The sequence below is a fragment of the Rhamphochromis sp. 'chilingali' genome, assembly GCF_963969265.1.
Source record: "Rhamphochromis sp. 'chilingali' genome assembly, chromosome: 5".
In the NCBI taxonomy this organism is placed as follows: domain Eukaryota; kingdom Metazoa; phylum Chordata; class Actinopteri; order Cichliformes; family Cichlidae; genus Rhamphochromis; species Rhamphochromis sp. 'chilingali'.
In genome coordinates this window covers 32,728,820-32,749,812 of record NC_137932.1, presented here as the reverse complement: position 1 = coordinate 32,749,812, position 20,993 = coordinate 32,728,820, and the positions used below count along the sequence as shown (strand labels likewise).

Sequence of the window (20,993 nt, the reverse complement as noted above, 5' to 3'; positions counted from 1 at the left end):
TTTTCTCTGGTCAGACTAGTAGTGACATGTTTGTGAGTGGTGTCCATACCAGAGCTCATCCTTGTGTGATCACTGTGTGCTTGTGTTTCTGTTTGCATACAGATCTGTAGGAACTGCAGTGGCAGTGCTGAGCGGCAGGTTCCCTGCGTGTCCCTCGACTGTCTCGTCCTCTACAAGCTGTCCCGGGTAAACAGACAACTTTCCAAGGCCCCCTACCTCCGTCAGCTGCTGGAGCAGTTCTGATTGGCTCCCGAGTCCCGGAGCCACCCACTGATTTGGTGCTAATTCCTGGCCTTCCATCTTAGTGTTTGTCCATTTGGTTGTAAAAGTTTAAATGGTGCTTTGATTGAGCCCTGACGGGTTTTCTCATTTTGTCTCAAAGTATTTCTCTGAGTATGGAGACTGTTTACTTCATGCCTCCAGTGGAAGAGGCCGTGTGTTCGTTTGCTGCCATCTCCATTAGCTGCTATGGGCCGAATGAAGCTGATCTTTTTGATGACACGGCAACAGACGGCCTGTTGCGGGACTGAGTGCAGTCCAATCATGGAACATGTGTCGTATTGTGTATTCACTGTAACTGGTTTTTAAAGATCTTATAAATTCAGAGACGAACTACACCCAAACCACTAATTGACTTTTTCTCCTTTTTATACTGACTGCAGTCTTTTTGTAAATAGTTCCTGTACAGATCCATCTCCAATCTCACTGTGCATTAACCAACTACAGCTCCAACCATGAACACAATCAAAGCAGTTTGATGCGTTCTTTTTGAAGGTGCCATTTTTCTGTTTCTTTAACCTTGTCTGTTTTGGCAGATTTGACAGTTCATACTACAGAGTATGGGAACTGGAAAGCTCTCCATTTTTTTAGTTTTAAATGTGGGACTGCTGCAATACTGTATTTGGTAATTTATGCCATGAAGAGTCTATTATTTCCTTGTGGATATATGGTTTTGTGTACGTTTCCAATTTTACTGTGCGAACCGTCTTCAAACTACATTAAAATTTGATCTTTAACCCTCCCACTCCATGCAGCCGTACACAGGATCTGTGGATTTGTAAAAATGTAAAAACTTATAATGAAGGAGATCCTTTTTGTTTGTTTTTAATGGACATTGCTGTGGGTGAAGGTTTGAGATTGATATAATAAAATAAAAAAATCAATGTATGAAGATGCCTTCTTTCTTTCACTAAATCAGGAGCTTAAAAAGAAAAAATCAGAGGAATCACAGTGACATGACCCATTACAGCACAAGACCAAAAAGAAGAAAAAAAAAATCCAGTTTTCACAAAAGTGCAACAGAAAACAGCTGCATACACTGTACAGCTCAGCTCATCACACACACACACTAGATTGCCAAAAGTCTTTACTCGTCTGCCTTCACACACACATATGAGCTTGAGTGACATTCCATGTTTAGCTATAACAGCTTCAACTTTTCTGGAAGGCTTTCTACGAGGTTTAGAAGTGTTCTTCCAGAAGTGCATTTGTGAGGTCAGACACCAATGTTGGGATGCTCTAATTCATCCCAAAGGTGTTCTGTCAGGCTGAGGTGTAGGACTCTGTGCAGGCCAGTCCAGTTTTTCCACACCAAACTTCCTCGTCCATGTCTTTAGAAACAGTTGTGCTGGAATAGGAAAGGGCCATCCCCAAATTGCTCCCACAAAGTTGGAAGCATGAAATTGTCTTGGTGTGCTGAATTATCAAGAGTCCCTTTCTCTGGAACTAAGGGAGCAAGCCCAAGCCCATTAAAAAAAATTTACACTTAGTGCAATGCAGTCAAACAAGTACTGTTCTAGCAGCTGCCAACTCAAACTCCTCCATCAGATTGCCAGATGTAGACATGATTCGTCATTGCAGAGAACACCTCTCCACTTCTCTAGAGTTCAGTGGCATCATATGCAGTTTGCACCACTGCATATGATGCTTTGCATTGCACTTTGCAATTCTGTAACCTTCTGTACTCTGTTCTTGAGCTAATCTGAAGGCCACATGAAGTTTAGAAGTCTGCAGTGATTGACTGTGCACTAGGGCTGAACGATTATGGAAAATAATCTAATTGCGATTTTTTTTGCCCCAATATTGCGATTGCGATGCGATATGCGATTATTTTTTAAGGTCTTTGTCTTCTGTATTATTAAACAAAGACAAGCAATACATCATATAGTATGGCCAATACTATATTACATTAATTTTAAACTGTTCTTTCCTGGAAGACAGACCTCTGTTATGATGACATGAGGTGATGCATGAATTGATGACTGACATTTTTATTTAACTTCTTCAATCACAACAGTATATTTGAACATACACAATAGTTTATTTTTAGCTTACAAACATCTGAGCATAAAGTGCTGACAAGGAACCCTGGTGTAAACATTAAAATGAAAGTCAGTACAATGTGCAGATTGCAGAAATATACATAAAAAAAATCAGTGGCTTTACCACACTCAGTTTTTCGACATCTGTGAACTACTAGACAGTCATTCAATTAAAAAATAATATTAAATAAATAAAACTAATAAATAAAAAATACACACATCTTACTGATCTCTGCAGTCAGTAACATTACACATAAAGTGCAAACATAATAGCAATTGTATAAACACACACACAAACACGCCTTTAAAGTTTAAAGGCGTGAAATTGGACGGTCTAGCCTTCTGATTAGCTAATCAGAAGGCTAGTTCTGATTAGCGTCACCGCTGTCTCGGTGGAGTTTAATAAACTCGGCCGTCTGCTTCTTGCTATCTAAAATATAACCAGACACTGGTGTAAATTCTCGACTGTCTCATACTTCTGTTTAATAAGTTTTCTGTTTGACGTTTAGTCAGCTGTGTGAAAACCAAGGAGGAACCCACCCGGGGGATTAATAAAGTTTTATTTTATCTAATCTAATAACTTTAATCTCAGCCAAACCGATTTACTCACGAACAAACAAAACACTGAAAAAAGCCCAACAATAACATTTTTAGGTTGTCTAAGTGACTTATATATCACGTTTAACCCGAGCAGCGAAACTCCGCGGTGATCTGAAAATGATGTGCCGGGAGTTGTGCCGTTCTCGGCCGCATCAGTAATCCTCGAGCTCCCGGCTAGCTGTCGAGCTGGTGGGTAGCAGACGCCTCTGAAAACGTCGAAGCACTTTTGCAAATATGGGATATCTTGATAAACCGAGCAGATATTTGATGTTTACACAACTACTTTCTCGCCTGAAAATATGTTAAAAGTTTATTTTGTGACCCAGAAAGATTAGTATGAGTAATTTTAAAACTTAGTAGCGGCCGCCATTGCTGGAAACTGGAGTTTGGCTGGGCCGCGCTATGAATTCTGGGATATGGTAGTAATTTGGACAGCCTTATAATCGCAGTATAATCGCAGCCTTTGCGGTTAGAAAATTGCACTTGATCATGTCGCGATATTATCGCAAATGCGATATATCGTTCAGCCCTACTGTGCACAAAGTTGCTGACCCCAGTCTGTTATTTTATGTGGCTGAGCTGCTGTCAATCGCAATCACTTTCATTTTGTGGAACATTTAATGGTGACAGAATTTCCTGACTGGACTTTGCACAGGTGGCATCTTATCACAGTACCATATTTGAAGTCACTGAGCTCCTGAGAGCAAGCCATTCTCTCACAAATGTTTATAAAAGCAGTCTGCATGCCTAGGAGCTTGATTTTATATACCTGTGCTCATGAAAGTGATTGGAACACCTGAATGTAATGATTTAGAAGGGTGAGTGAATACTTTTGGCAATATAGTGTATTTGCAGTGCAAGATTTTATTTTAAGGGGGTGGCTAGCTGTCTGTCCCTGGTTCAGCTCATCCACTCTCCTCACGTCCTCAAACAAGGCACTGAATTCTAGCGATGCATCAATCCATGTTTGTCTAGCTCCAATGTGATACCAGTAACTCAAAGAAAGAAGCTGACAGAGAAGTCTTAGCTGTAGTCAAAAAACACTGCAAACATAAAAACATTCAAAATGTAAGAAGTATAACAACTTGTTGTCCCTTGGCTTTTGGCTTCATGTTATGTTACCAAAATGTTAGCTCTCCCGTTTGTAATCAGTGCTCTACTGCTGATGGAAGGCATAGTAAACACAGAACATAGAATTGAACTGAATAGATTGACCTGTTGCCAACGATCCCAGTGAAGTTCGTTGAGTCAGGATCAGGCTGATATCTGATCTATTTCTTACTTTCATTCTAGCCTTACCTTTTACCTAACTACAGAGGGGATAAGGACACAACAATATTGAACACAGTGTCAAATGATTTATAAGAAAATAGCAATACTTCAACATCTGATCCTTCACTGTCCAGCAGATGTCCAAAAGCTTTAAAAGATGCACTGAGTTGAGCTGCGGAAGCGTGTGTATGATTTATAAGCTGCACTGCTTAGTCAGTGCTTCCTTTACTAGAGTACAAACAGTAACTATGTTGGAGTTTCCAGGTCTTGGACAGCAAATGGACAGTTGAGGCGTGTCACTGAGCCGACATTCTCAGTCTCCCTTCTCTTGGTCCAAAGAGAGCAGCAGGTTCTGTCTTGGTGAGTGTCCTACCAAAGAGATGCTCTCTGAGAAAGTGGCGCCTGCAGGCTCTGACACCAGTGTGGTTTGGGCAGTGGGGCTGTCTGTTAGAGCCATGACATCAGGGGGAGAGGACATCTTGCTTGGTGAATTCATAAAATTTGATGTATCGTCCATTTCAATGACCTCAAAGTCTGCGTCGTTCAACTGATCGGCCTCATTATCCTGCTCTTCCTCATCCTCATCTTCATCAGCTCCTGAGTCCAGCAGTGCCCGTTGGGATTCACTGCTTTCAATTTCATCATTCACCGAGGCCAGCTTGTACATGACTGGAAAGAGGATGGAGGTGAAGATGGCAGTGACGAGTGACAGGTACATGAGCAGCGGGTGCTTTGGAAACCTCTCGAGCAGGAAGCCTATGAGTGCTGGCAGCACCATCTCGCCCAGCGCTGCACCCACCACGAAAACTGCCGCTGTGCGCCCCGTTACTGTGGTGTACTGCTCCACCCACGAGATGCCGCTTGGGAAAATGGCAGCCATGGAAGCCCCATAGATAGCAGTGCACACCCACAGGACCTCCTCTTTCTTGTTGAAGAAGCAGAGCAGAAGAGAGGAGATAGCGGTGCCCAACAGGCTGAGCAGGATCATGTTTCCCGGGTACATGCAGGCTGCAAAGAAGATGGCTAACCCACGGCACGCTGCAAATGACCCCCAGAACAGGGAGTTTAGCCCAGCTGCCTTCGCCTCAGCCATGTGGATGTACTCCTTAGCAAAGGTAAAGATGAAGGAGCCATATGCTACTTCAGCACCGACGTAGGCAAAGAAGAAGAGGAAAAGGAGGGCTGTAAGAGCCACATGATATTTGGCCACCAGGGGCTTTCCTGAGGCCGAGCGGGGTTTTGCACGTGACACGCTGCAGCGAGAATAAAGGATGAAGAAGAGGAAGGACATGAGAAAGACAAAAGCACCGATCACGATGTAGGCCCAGGTGGAGTTGAGGGTACTGTGCGAGACTCCCTGAGTGTTGACGGTTTTGGTCACCTGGGGCTCTGTGGAAGGCGTACTCTTGGTTGGTGCTATGGCCTCAGTGCCCTTCCAGTCAGTCCCAAACACCAGCTTGGCTATGATAGGAGACACAAAGGCCCCAGCGGCAAAACTGAAGTGCAGCGCTTGCAAGTGAGGCCCCGACTGCTCACCCCACGTGTCCAGTATGAGCACGTTACCACCTGACACACAGGAGAAACACATAGTTAAGAATGGAGACACAAGCATCACTTTGCTTTGGCTAAACTAGAAAAAAAAGATTAACAGAAGAATCACAATCAGACAAAACAAGGAATGACTCCAAATAACTCCATCGGCAAGTTTCCATTCTTATGATGTTAAGAATAAGCTACCACTGTTAGCAAAAGCAGATGAAGGATTATTCTACAGGCCTAATACCACGTGGTGCACTAACTACATGCAAGATTTACAAGATTTCAAAACAGTTTGTAAATGTCTTTGTAAGGTCTTTATAGGTCAATTTGCAGGAAGGAAACATAATTCACTATGAATTCATTTCACTTCTTCTGGTGCACATCAAAGTGAAAAGAGGTGCACTGAAGAAGCAACAACCAGACAACACCCCGAAAAGGAAAGGTTTGCTGTGTGTGCCAGCACAGTGTCAAGAGTATAGAGGAGAGGAGACGTTACACAAGCAGAGTTGAAAGGGGCCTTCGAAGAGCATTAACCCAACAGCAGGACAAGTATCTGTTCGTTTTTTGAGAGGAGGATCAGGAGAAGCACTGCCAGAGTGCTACAAATTACCTTCGGCATGCTACTTGTGCATGTTTCTGAACAACCTTTTGGAAACAAACTCTATGAGGGCCCACTGTCCCTCAGTGAGACCTTTGTTCTTACAGCTGAACCACAGAACACCAGAACTAGCAGGTCTGTCACTGGTGCCCTGTTCTCTCCACGGTTTCACTTTCATTCAATTTTATTTACGTATGCACCAATACACAGCAACAGTCAACTCAAAGCACATTGTATTTTAGGGTAAAGAGCCTACAACGTTAGAGATAAAACCTCACAATGAGACAACATTAATGACAAAGCACTTGGGAACAGTCGGAAGGAAAAACTGGCCACCAGTTAGGGATGAACAGAGGGAGACAGGAAAGGCACGCTGTGGACGAGTTGGTAATGTGGTTTGAAGCTTTAAATCTAAAGTGGTGGATAAACACATGTAGAGTGAAAAGAATCAAGTTGAGAATAAATGCTCAGTATATGAGATGAGATGAGATAGCCTTTATTTGGTCTTTTGCCCACAACCGAGATGACAGACCTTGCCGACCGTACATACAATACACAAACATCACATTGGGGAGACAGGTCAGGCTAGGTAGCGAGGAAAAAAAACATCGAAATGTGTAACACAAAAGGATAATACAGGAATGCACAGATATCAACACACCATAGCACAATAAACACAGAAAAGCAACAAGGGTGTCAATAGCATTCAGAGACCAGTTGATCAAATCCATAATTCTCTTTAGGTTTTAGAAACAGACTGTGAGAGAGTGTTCCAGGGAAAGTAATACAAAAAACACGAGACTAGACAAGGACATAAGAACTAAGCAGGGAAGATAAGAGAGAGGAGAAAAAGTGTGTCCGCCTCCTCCGAGAGCCAAAAGGAATGTCATATCATATCATGGGAAGTTCCCAGCAGCCCATGTCTATTGCACTGAATTACTCATACCATCTCCCTCAATGTTACAAACAGGACTCCACTACTGTTTATTCACTCTGCTGCAGCTAAGCCATGCCCTCATTTAAACATGCATCACCACAGCAGGCGAGAGAATGATGAGAAAAAGAGGTAAAAACAGCCACTTGTGGCTCTGAGCCCTGCACAAACTCATCAGCTGAGGCTGACCGTTAAAATCATTGAACTTTCACTGATACAGTGAATATCAATAGTTTACTTACCTGTATCTATAACACCCATGGATATCCCAATGCTGGACATGAACACAGTGAGGAGCAGAGCCTGCTTACAGTAAGGGATGGCACACATTCCAGAAGCCGTGAGCAGCATGGACAAACCTAGAAGATTACCACAGGAGGCAAAATCAATCTCATAAAATGACTGTAAAGGCCGGCTGGCAAGAACAACAAGCTAGAAAGGTACCTAGCAGGAGATGGGGGTTCATGCAGTCAAACAGAATGCCTCCTAATAGGGATCCGCCGGCGTAGCCTGCAGAGCGGCCAACAAAGATGTAGGAGATGTTGCCGATATCCTGGTTCACATTTGCAGCCAAGTCTTCCAGTGTGGGGCCAAGAACTGAGATACACATCCCCTAAGAAAATAAGACAAAGCTTAGAGCAAGCCACGACTGTTGTTGTTGGACCCACTCCTCTCCCTCCATTGTCCTACTTGTCTCATCTCCTTGAGAGATCAATGACAAATGATCGCATCAGGATCTAGGAGAACTAAACTAACATTTCCAACCCTGTGCATTCTGCTCACCCCCAATGAAAACTTTACCTCCTCCTCCTGTGTTTTTGTCAGCAACAAGACACGAGGTGAAGACAGAGGTGGCAACGTATCAACACATACTGCACAAATGTTTATTTCAGGATTTCTGTTGAGAAAAATTAAGACTGAAAAATTTTTACAAATTTAAACGAATCTAAACTTTTTTTTGATCCCTGCTAATTTGCATATAATTGTTTAACTACTATAACTAATATAATATAAACATTTAGAGAATAGTTAAGCTTATGCACAATTACTGTTTGTGGACCTAAGCTCATGATTTAAGACTACACTCCCTCACATACTGTTAAACACCATGCTATAGATGAAGGTGAACTCCTGTATAACTAGACAGCACCTGGCTTTTCTAATGAAAACACAAAAACAGTTAAATGTCAGTTCTACTCGTTCACGCACCTTGACTCTCATGTATACTAGATTCATTAGTGCCAGAACTAGTCTTCCAGAGTTTACACTTTCTAAACTCCCTGGGGTGGATGAAAGCTTTACTTATTTTATATGCTAACTACTGAATCTGCTATCTGTTCTGGCAATACTACACAGTTTAGTAACCTGTCTGTCAGCTCAGATCAAAGGTTCAAAATTTGATGCAAAGGGCTGGAAAGACCACTGGCATGCTCCCTCCATTTTCCCCCAGGTGCTATCAGAGGAAACTGCAATAAAGTGTGGCCTGTAAAATTCCTAGAGATATAAATCACACGGTTTACACAAAAACCTAGAGAATATAAAGCTAATACTATCAGGTAAAAGGTACAGGGTACCAAATTGTGAGTTGTTCAAATTATATTTATATTTTCTTTAGTGCTCCAATTTGTCAAACCATTGAATTGCTACTACTGCACATTCACCCAATGTGTGTATATATATATATATATATATATATATATATATATATATATATATATATATATATATATATATATATATATATATAATGTTCTTCCTCTACACCCCCCCCCCCCAATTTTTTTGCACATGTCGAGGAGCGTGTCAGGCTACATTTCACTGTGTGTTATACTTGTATAACTATGCATGTGACAAATAAAGAACCTTGAACCTTGAATAGTAATAAGTAAACTGTAAGTGTGTGCATGTGAAATGGTATGACGATTAATTTATGTGATGGTTTTTCTTGAATGACAAAGCAAAATTTCTTCGAAGGGAGACAACAAAGGCTAATCTAATCTAAACTGAACATAATCCTCAGAGTTTATCCGTTCCTTTTACCAGTGCCAGCATGCTTATCTAACTGCTTCGCATCACACAAAAAAGTGAAGTGGAGCTTTTGCTCACAGAGCCTCCAAGTTTTTTGTTCTCTACACTGAGTTCACACTCAGTGACAACAAAAACTGCAGAGCTGACACTGGCATCAATCAGAGCTGATTGATATCAATCCTTAAATAACTGTAATAAAAGTTTCCATTTCCCCACTTTTTTAACAGGATAATCTGATGCTGAAACAACAAAACTTGAATGTTCTTCCCCAGGCCCAATGGGGGGAGAAAAGGTTAATGCAGGAGAAAGTCGTCCAGTGTGTGCAGGTGGATTTCACTAATCTGATGCGGAATAAATGGTTGAAGAGCGAGATTTACAACTATGAAAATCCGGTTGTGCAGGATACTGCTGCATTCACTGAACTATTACAACCGTAATATTGCTTACTATTCAATAGTTACAAGCACATGTGACCACCTTGTGTACGTAGATTCACATTCTGTTGCACCTTTATAACAACTATAAAGGCAACCGACATGTGGGGCCAGTCAAAAACAACCTAAGGACACAAAGTACGACTTAAATTGAAAGGTCTCCTTCGTTTACAACGCTCGACAGAACCATAACAGGCCAAAAATCTACTATATTATGGCACTATATAAGTAACTGCAGATCTTCTGACATTTCAAATTCATTTCCTGGAGTAGACTTCAGTAGAAATTCCAAAGAACGCAAATGAATATTGGACAGCCGTGATAAGACTGCGGTCAAGTGAGCCCTCACTTACGAAGTCGCAGTCAAGCTAGCCGCCCCGCCAGCCGCACCTAAAATGTTGTTGCACTACTCTTACGCATATTACGGTATAGGTGCCGACTGGCTTAGAAACGCAGTGTTTTCTGTCCTGACACTATTTTACTTCACAATCCACTCCCAGTTTTGGTTAATCTCCACTTTCCCCCCTGTGATCCACAGCCCAAATTACTGTATGATTCAGAGAAAATTAACAATAAAATTTACCCAATTTACTCAACTATACTTTTAATGTCCTCATCTTTGACCTGAGATTACAGGAAAACTGTAAGAGGTGACGCAGATATCTCACTGGATTCTGAATCTAGGCTGTCGCCACTCTGCACCCTGTCATCCACAGCCAAAATTACTGTACAGTTTTTGAGAAAATTCATGGTAAAATCTTCCCATTTTGCTTTACTGTACTCTACATATTGACATCTTTGATCTCCGATTACAGGAAAACTGTAAGAGGTGACGCAGATATTTCACTGGATTATGAATCTAGGCCATCTCCAGTCTTCACCCTGTGATCCACAGCCAAAATTACTGTACGGATTTTGAGAAAATTGATAGTAAACTTTGCACAATTTACTCTACTGTACTCTATATATTCTCATCTTTGAGCTTAGATTACAGGAAAACTGTAAGAGGTGACGCAGATATCTCACTGGATTATGACTCTGGGTGACCCCCACTCTGCACCCTGTGATCCACAGCAAAAATTACTGTATGGATTTTGAGAAAATTCATAGCAAAATCTTCCCATTTTGCTTTACTGTACTCTACATATTGACATCTTTGGCCTCAGATTACAGGAAAACTATAAGAGGTGACGCAGATATCTCACTGTATTCTGACTCTAGGCTGTCGCCACTCTTCACCCTGTGATCCACAGCCAAAATTACTGTACGGTTTTTGAGAAAATTGATAGTAAACTTTGCACAATTTACTCTACTGTACTTTTAATATCCTCGTCTTTAACCTCAGATTACAGGAAAACTGTAAGAGGTGACGCAGATATTTCACTGGATTATGACTCTGGGTGACCCCCACTCTGCACCCTGTGATCCACAGCAAAAATTACTGTACGGATTTTGAGAAAATTGATAGTAAACTTTGCACAATTTACTGTACTATACTCTATATATTCTCATCTTTGAGCTCAGATTACAGGAAAACCATAAGAGGTGACGCAGATATTTCACTGGATTATGAATCTAGGCCATCTCCACTCTGCACCCTGTGATCCACAGCAAAAATTACTGTATGGATTTTGAGAAAATTGATAGTAAACTTTGCACAATTTACTCTACTGTACTCTATATATTCTCATCTTTGAGCTCAGATTACAGGAAAACTATAAGAGGTGACGCAGATATTTCACTGGATTCTGAATCTAGGCTGTCGCCACTCTTCACCCTGTGATCCACAGCCAAAATTACTGTACAGTTTTTGAGAAAATTCATGGTAAAATCTTCCCATTTTGCTTCACTGTACTCTACATATTGACATCTTTGAGTTCCGATTACAGGAAAACTGTAAGAGGTGACGCAGATATTTCACTGGATTATGAATCTAGGCCATCTCCACTCTGCACCCTGTCATCCACAGCCAAAATTACTGTACAGTTTTTGAGAAAATTGATAGTAAACTTTGCACAATTTACTCTACTGTACTTTTAATATCCTCGTCTTTAACCTCAGATTACAGGAAAACTGTAAGAGGTGACGCAGATATTTCACTGGATTATGACTCTGGGTGACCCCCACTCTGCACCCTGTGATCCACAGCAAAAATTACTGTACGGATTTTGAGAAAATTGATAGTAAACTTTGCACAATTTACTCTACTGTACTCTATATATTCTCATCTTTGATCTTAGATTACAGGAAAACTGTAAGAGGTGACGCAGATATCTCACTGGATTATGACTCTGGGTGACCCCCACTCTGCACCCTGTGATCCACAGCAAAAATTACTGTATGGATTTTGAGAAAATTCATAGCAAAATCTTCCCATTTTGCTTTACTGTACTCTACATATTGACATCTTTGGCCTCAGATTACAGGAAAACTATAAGAGGTGACGCAGATATCTCACTGGATTCTGACTCTAGGCTGTCTCCACTCTGCACCCTGTGATCCACAGCCAAAATTACTGTACGGATTTTGAGAAAATTGATAGTAAACTGCACAATTTACTGTACTGTACTTTATATATTGACATCTTTGAGCTCAGATTACAGGAAAACTGTAAGAGGTGACGCAGATATCTCACTGGATTATGACTCTAGGCTGTCGCCACTCTTCACCCTGTGATCCACAGAAAAAATTACTGTACGGTTTTTGAGAAAATTGATAGTAAACTTTGCACAATTTACTCTACTGTACTTTTAATATTCTCATCTTTGACCTCAGATTACAGGAAAACTATAAGAGGTGACGCAGATATCTCACTGGATTATGACTCTGGGTGACCCCCACTCTGCACCCTGTGATCCACAGCCAAAATTACTGTACGGATTTCTGATAAAATTAAATCCTATTCCATTACCAAACAAAATGAGTTCATTGAAGTATTTGCTTAACTACAAGAAATGTCTTTCCACACACAATTTAAATTTTTCAAAATGTCATTCACACACCACCTCAAGTATCAACTTCAGTTTTAGACATTATTTATTCAGTGCTTAATCACAACAATAGTCAACTTAAGGCACTTACATAATAAGTTAAACCTTACAATAATACATACAGAGAAAAACCCAACAATCATATGACCCCCTATGAGCAACAGTGGGAAGGAAAAACTCCCTTTTAACAGCAAGAAACCTCCGGCAGAACCAGGCTCAGGGAGGGGCGGCCATCTGCCTCAACCGGTCAGGGTGAGAAATTACATTTCTCAGATTACTGATTTCTCATATTACTACTACACAGTTTAGATACACTCAACAAAAATATAAACGCAACACCTTTGTTACTGCTCCCATTCCCCATGGGATGGACGTAGAGACCGAAAATTCATTCCAGATACACAATATAACCATCCCTCCCAAACAGTGGTCACAAATCAGTCCAAATGTGTGGTAGTGGGCACATCTGCCATATTGAGATAATCCATCCCACCTCACAGGTGTGCCACATCAGGATACTGATCTGACATCATGAGTAGTGCACAGGTGTACCTCAGACTGCCCACAACAAAAGGCCACCCTGGAATGTGCAGTTTTTTGCGCTATTGGGGGTCTGGGGACCCAGAACCGGTCAGTATCTGGTGTGACCACCATTTGCCTCATGCAGTGCAACACATCGTCGCATGGAGTCTATCAGATTGTCAATTGTGGCCTGTGGAATGTTGGTCCACTCCACTTCAATGGCTGTGCGAGGTTGTTGGATATTCGTGGGAACTGGTACACGCTGTCGTATACGCCGGTCAAGCACATCCCGAACATGCTCAATGGGTGACATGTCCGGTGAGTATGCTGGCCATGCAAGAACTGGGACATTCTCAGCTGCCATCTGCCCTGAACAATGTGAACCATGATTCATCCGTGAAGCGCACACCTCTCCAACGTGCCAGATGCCATCGAATGTGAGCATTTGCCCACACAAGTCTGTTACGGTGACGAGCTGGAGTCAGGTCAAGACCCCGATGAGGACGACGGGCATGCAGTTGAGCTTCCCTGAGACGGTTTCTGACAGTTTGTGCAGAAATTGTTTGGTTGTGCAAACCAATTGTTCCAGCAGCTGTCTGGGTGGCTGGTCTCAGACGATCTTGGAGGTGAACCTGCTGGATGTGGAGGTCCTGGGCTGGTGTGGTTACACGAGGTCTGCGGTTGTGAGGCCGGTTGGATGTGCTGCCATATTCTCTGAAACGCCTGTGGAGACGGCTTATGGTTGAGAAATGAACATTCAATGCACGGGCGACAGATCTGGTTGACATTCCTGCTGTCAGCATGCCAATTGCACGCTCCCTCATTGCTTGTGGCATCTGTGGCATTTTGCTGTGAGACAAAACTGCACATTCCAGGGTGGCCTTTTGTTGTGGGCAGTCTGAGGTACACCTGTGCACTACTCATGATGTCAGATCAGCATCCTGATGTGGCACACCTGTGAGGTGGGATGGATTATCTCAATATGGCAGATGTGCCCACTACCACACATTTGGACTGATTTGTGACCACTGTTTGGGAGGGATGGTTATATTGTGTATCTGGAATGAATTTTCGGTCTCTATGTCCATCCCATGGGGAATGGGAGCAGTAACAAAGGTGTTGCGTTTATATTTTTGTTGAGTGTATCTAAACTGTGTAGTAGTAATATGAGAAATCAGTAATCTGAGAAATGTAATTTCTCACCCTGACCGGTTGAGGCAGATGGCCGCCCCTCCCTGAGCCTGGTTCTGCCGGAGGTTTCTTCCTGTTAAAAGGGAGTTTTTCCTTCCCACTGTTGCTCATAGGGGGTCATATGATTGTTGGGTTTTTCTCTGTATGTATTATTGTAAGGTTTAACTTATTATGTAAGTGCCTTAAGTTGACTATTGTTGTGATTAAGCACTGAATAAATAATGTCTAAAACTGAAGTTGATACTTGAGGTGGTGTGTGAATGACATTTTGAAAAATTTAAATTGTGTGTGGAAAGACATTTCTTGTAGTTAAGCAAATACTTCAATGAACTCATTTTGTTTGGTAATGGAATAGGATTTAATTTCATCAGAAATCCGTACAGTAATTTTGGCTGTGGATCACAGGGTGCAGAGTGGGGGTCACCCAGAGTCATAATCCAGTGAGATATCTGCGTCACCTCTTACAGTTTTCCTGTAATCTAAGATCAAAGATGAGAATATATAGAGTACAGTAGAGTAAATTGTGCAAAGTTTACTATCAATTTTCTCAAAATCCGTACAGTAATTTTGGCTGTGGATCACAGGGTGAAGAGTGGCGACAGCCTAGAGTCAGAATACAGTGAGATATCTGCGTCACCTCTTATAGTTTTCCTGTAATCTGAGGCCAAAGATGTCAATATGTAGAGTACAGTAAAGCAAAATGGGAAGATTTTGCTATGAATTTTCTCAAAATCCATACAGTAATTTTGGCTGTGGATCACAGGGTGCAGAGTGGGAGTCACCCAGAGTCATAATCCAGTGAAATATCTGCGTCACCTCTTACAGTTTTCCTGTAATCTGAGGTTAAAGACGAGGATATTAAAAGTACAGTAGAGTAAATTGTGCAAAGTTTACTATCAATTTTCTCAAAAACCGTACAGTAATTTTGGCTGTGGATCACATGGTGAAGAGTGGAGATGGCCTAGATTCAGAATCCAGTGAAATATCTGCGTCACCTCTTACAGTTTTCCTGTAATCGGAGCTCAAAGATGTCAATATGTAGAGTACAGTAAAGCAAAATGGGAAGATTTTACCATGAATTTTCTCAAAAACTGTACAGTAATTTTGGCTGTGGATCACAGGGTGAAGAGTGGCGACAGCCTAGATTCAGAATCCAGTGAAATATCTGCGTCACCTCTTATAGTTTTCCTGTAATCTGAGCTCAAAGATGTCAATATGTAGAGTACAGTAAAGCAAAATGGGAAGATTTTACTATCAATTTTCTCAAAAACTGTACAGTAATTTTGGCTGTGGATCACAGCATGCAGAGTGGGGGTCACCCAGAGTCATAATCCAGTGAAATATCTGCGTCACCTCTTATAGTTTTCCTGTAATCTGAGCTCAAAAATGAGAATATATAGAGTACAGTAGAGTAAATTGTGAAAAGTTTACTATCAATTTTCTCAAAATCCGTACAGTAATTTTTGCTGTGGATCACAGGGTGCAGAGTGGGGGTCACCCAGAGTCATAATCCAGTGAAATATCTGCGTCACCTCTTACAGTTTTCCTGTAATCTGAGGTTAAAGACGAGGATATTAAAAGTACAGTAGAGTAAATTGTGCAAAGTTTACTATCAATTTTCTCAAAATCCGTACAGTAATTTTTGCTGTGGATAACAGGGTGAAGAGTGGCGACAGCCTAGAGTCAGAATACAGTGAGATATCTGCGTCACCTCTTATAGTTTTCCTGTAATCTGAGGCCAAAGATGTCAATATGTAGAGTACAGTAAAGCAAAATGGGAAGATTTTGCTATGAATTTTCTCAAAATCCATACAGTAATTTTTGCTGTGGATCACAGCATGCAGAGTGGGGGTCACCCAGAGTCATAATCCAGTGAGATATCTGCGTCACCTCTTACAGTTTTCCTTTAATCTAAGCTCAAAGATGAGAATATATAGAGTACAGTAGAGTAAATTGTGCAAAGTTTACTATCAATTTTCTCAAAAACTGTACAGTAATTTTGGCTGTGGATCACAGGGTGCAGAGTGGGGGTCCCCCAGAGTCAGAATCCAGTGAAATATCTGTGTCACCTCTTACAGTTTTCCTGTAATCAGAGCTCAAAGATGTCAATATGTGGAGTACAGTAAAGCATAATGGGAAGATTTTGCTATGAATTTTCTCAAAATCCATACAGTAATTTTGGCTGTGGATCACAGGGTGAAGAGTGGCGACAGCCTAGAGTCAGAATCCAGTGAAATATCTGCGTCACCTCTTACAATTTTCCTGTAATCGGAGCTCAAAGATGTTAATATGTGGAGTACAGTAAAGCACAATGGGAAGATTTTGCTATGAATTTTCTCAAAATCCGTACAGTAATTTGGGCTGTGGATCACAGGGTGCAGAGTGGGGGTCACCCAGAGTCATAATCCAGTGAAATATCTGCGTCACCTCTTACAGTTTTCCTGTAATCTCAGGTCAAAGATGAGGACATTAAAAGTATAGTTGAGTAAATTGGGTAAATTTTATTGTTAATTTTCTCTGAATCATACAGTAATTTGGGCTGTGGATCACAGGGGGGAAAGTGGAGATACACTAAAACTGGGAGTGGATTGTGAAGTAAAATAGTGTCAGGACACAAAACACTGCGTTTCTAATCCGGTTTTCACCCATACCGTAATATACGTAAGAGTAGTGCAACCACATTTTCGGTGCGGCTGGCGGGGCAGCTAGCTTGACTGCGACTTCGTAAGTGAGGGCTCACTTGACCGCAGTGTGATAAGCTAGCGGTTTATGGCTATATGCTAACGGATAACATTAATACAACCCTAGCTAGCCAACTAGTTAACTGTTGTAGATATCCCAACCAACTTAATAAATCTATTCAGTTACCACATTATATTTATTTATTTAAAATTTTCCAATTCATTTCCTTTTTAAAGGAATGAGAAAAGTCAGAGAATTGTTTAACCCTCTGATGCATGAATTATGAAAGCCTTGGTCAAGATTTTTTTCTTAAGTGCTTTTATTCTTCTCAGGACATGAAAAAAAATGTTCAACTCTTTTTTTCCCAAAAATATGTTTTTTTATAAAGTTATAAACTTGTCCACTCCAGTGGACTACATGCGCCTGAGCACTTAGCATGAAATACTGTGAATTTACTATAAAAATTAATTACCTTGTGTTCTATTGTAAATATACAAACACTTGTTTGCTTGTATCCTTTGAAAAACATCTCAGCAATTTTTTTGGAACTTTCAACTCATAAGGCCCCAATGTTTAGACGTAAATAACAAAACCAATCAACAGTCCTAGCTGTGAATCCTACACCTGAATATGGCAAACTATCTCCAACAAGAGAAACATTTTTGAGTCTACACAGTTCTATAACGATGCAGGACAGTATTACCAAGCCCTTAGTAGCATGCTGGAAGAAAACACAAACTGACATCTTAGTCTCTGCATCTCCAAACACTTCTGTGTTCATCACACCTAGGCTGTCCGTAGTTCCTATGTCTCTGTTCTGCTCTGGCAGCCACTCTCATCATCACTGGACTTATCACTGAACTCATCATCACTGCACTCATCAATGAAATCATCATCACTGGAGCTGGATGGAATTTCCTGGACTATTCTGTACGCTGCCTTATTCTTTGCTGCATTTGAAGTCTACAAAATATGATAAAATAATTATTATAGTAACTCAAACTACAGCTGATCTGCACAGAAATATATATTTTAAATGAGTAGCTTATAAATGTAACAATTATATGCTTACTTATAACCAAAACAGTCCCAAAAAACAGTGAGACAATTTATGACTTATGTTAAAAAAATATAGTGGGTAATGCATGATGTCCACTACAGTGGACACATGGTTAATCGTAGTTTTCTACATATTAGACATAACAATTTCTTATTCCAAACAGATAATATCCTTCCCTAGATGTTACTGCATATCATCATATTTTTTTTACCTGTTGGGCTCTTTTAGCATAGAAGGATTGACAGGATATGCCAGCAGTGGTCGGCAGGGGTGACAGTTTGTCTGCCATCTTTGATTCAGAGGAAATTTACTTGCAGTTGCACTAACTGAACACTGAATTGACCTCAATGGAGCATGGCAGCAGAGAGCACTCTAAAGGCTAATATGCAGTTCCACCATAGAAACCAATGCATTAAAGAGATATGTACGTTTTAGTAGCTGTCCACTCCATGACCACTATGCATCAGAGGGTTAATGAACCGGCAGGTTTAAGCTAACTTCCCACTCCTAACTATTTACCAAGCCCAGGCAAGATGCACAGAGCGCGAGCGTAACCATCCAGCGGCCGGCTGCTCCTTGGCCGCCCCTTCCTCCGCCAACCACCTCCACCCGGTCGTCGCTGTTTTGTGTGGTCTTTCTCTTCGCCCCCTTTAATGCGTTCTTCATTTCTCGCCCAGTGTCCTTCCTCTTGTCAAACAGGGTGTCCTCCTCCTTGTCGTCGTTGTCGTCCTCCTCCATACTGGCGAAATGGACGTGCTTCTTTTTAATATCGGTGTCACGCGTGACGGACGTAGACATAGCTGTCGGTCTAGCACCGAGAGAGAGAGAGTGTGTTGCTGGGAGTGATGGTGAGCTGTCACAACGCCGCACAACTGCTGACTGACTACAGATAATAAAGCGAGTCTTTTATCTCCTCCCGTTCTGGCGCCTCGTGTTTGAAGGCCGCAGTTGGTTATTAAATACACGGATTTTTTGAGTCGGACATCTTTAATGCGACGGTGACCGCAGGGTACCACCGCTGCAGCTGTGGAATCCCTCCATATGTCAACAGCTGCTGCCTGTATGGCTGCTGAAGGTTTGCAAAGATCATCTATTGGGATTGTTGCTCACTCCGTGTGTAAAGAGACACCTTCCTTTTGAATAACCTGAATATTTTTTTTACTTTAATTATATTAATCAGCAAGCACTGTTTTGTAATGTTATCACTTTCACCTGTGCGTTTTCGTATTATTGCAAATCAATGGACCTGGGACCGATGCAAAACCCAGAATGCCATGTGCCAAAACAGGCGATCGCTTCGCTTTGTTTATGAGCTTTTCAGTACCCTGAAATCATGGCAGAGTAAGACCTCTGTTTCTACTGGCTGTTCACAGCTCAAGAGCACCAAATGATCCAGGGCTGCCGGTGTCCTGTCATAGTCGTAGTTAGAAGCCTTTTCTGCCTGGCTGTAGTGAAAGCACATGGCGCCATCTAGAGTTTGTACCAAGTAAACTGGCTGAGCACAAATAAAAACCAAAGCGTGTAAGAACTTTAATTACTTGGCAGCAAAGTTGCAATAGGTCCAGGCTGCTGGGGGCATCCCACGATGCACTGTGTGTTTCTTCTTCACTCAATCCTCCCTCAGCCTAGTTCTGCTGGAGGGTTTTTCCTGTTAAAATTGAGTTTTTCCTTCCCACTGTCCCTAAAGCGCTTGCTCATAGGGGGTCATATGATTGTTGAGATTTTCTGTGTATTACTGTATGGTGTTTCCTTTACTATATAAAGCTCCTTGAGGCAAATGTTGTTGTGATTTGGTGCTATATAAATAAAACTGAACTGACTTCAAAGACCTGAATTTTAAAAATCCCCTTTTCTCCCTTAAACATTTCAAGTCCAATATTCTTTCGTAAATTCTCAGCTATGTAGAATAACTGCTAATGCCAATGCATTAGTGCATATAAATATTATATTTGACCTTATTTATGAACTACAATTTATACAATCTTATATTTCCTTAAGAACGAGAAGAAGAATGTCTTTTAATTTCAAAGGTATTGGTAACAATAGCTCTCAGATAAATGTCAAAGCTATTACAGATACTTGTGAAATTGTAGTTATTTAGTAAAATACTCCACTTTAAATTAACTTCTTCTAATTAAAATACCTCACGTAGCACTCTCACTGTGGTATGTTGGAGCCTGAACACCTATAAGAGAGGTTCTAATAAGAAATTGCAGTAGTTTGGCCTTGACGTAACAAGTAAGCATAGAAGAAAACATACAGGGGTCAATCTTAAATGTAAATCTTAAAGGTTTTGCGGTGTACTTCATGTGGCAGCATGGTGTGGTTTTGTGGGAGCAGGTCTGGAACACTTGTCACATATTTTCTGATCAGTTCCGCCCATTCATGCAGAAGCATGCTGGGACCATTCAGAGAGGAGCTTGCAACAAGAAGGAGAGCAGCTGCAAAAACACACTGGACACACACGATGCACAACAAGGACTAAGCACTGTAGGAAAAAATAAAGAGCACCGCAAGCACTGTCTGCTGTGCTAGCTGTTGGGAACCTACGGTGGTTCTTACTTGCTGTGATATGAATTTTCAGTCTCCTTTTATGGCTTTGTTTTTTTATAGAATAGCAAAGTGATTGGTATCAAATCCTCTATCAGAGTTGCCCATATGCTCCGATGCTGACCCTGCATAGAATGCTGCACAGAGTCCACCGTCAGAGGCCATAAAAAGATTATGAGTAACCTACACTGGTGCTGTTCCTGTGCTGTGATGAACTCTAAATCCTGACTGAATCAGGTGAACACTGTTGGGATAATATGTTACTGTGATGC

The 20,993-nt window shown here is 41.4% G+C and overlaps 2 protein-coding genes across 3 annotated transcripts in view; one reads left to right on the top strand and one right to left on the bottom strand.

The window, feature by feature from the left end:
- rev3l (REV3 like, DNA directed polymerase zeta catalytic subunit) overlaps positions 1-1,167 on the top strand; it is a 94,174-nt gene extending 93,007 nt beyond the window's left edge. For both annotated transcript variants that reach the window (XM_080881763.1, XM_080881764.1), the window contains one exon: positions 103-1,167. In XM_080881763.1, coding sequence (XP_080737889.1) covers positions 103-243 — 141 coding nt within the window. In that variant the 3' untranslated portion in view covers positions 244-1,167. The remainder of the gene's footprint in view (positions 1-102) is intronic.
- Positions 526-19,770, bottom strand: mfsd4b (major facilitator superfamily domain containing 4B). The gene is made up of 4 exons (XM_080881767.1): positions 18,691-19,770; positions 7,709-7,877; positions 7,507-7,623; positions 526-5,759 (listed from the first exon to the last, which is right to left on the bottom strand). Exons 1-4 carry the CDS (start codon positions 18,967-18,969, stop codon positions 4,507-4,509), a joined length of 1,818 nt encoding a protein of 605 aa, XP_080737893.1. The 5' UTR covers positions 18,970-19,770; the 3' UTR covers positions 526-4,506.
- Positions 19,771-20,993: the final 1,223 nt, after the last annotated feature.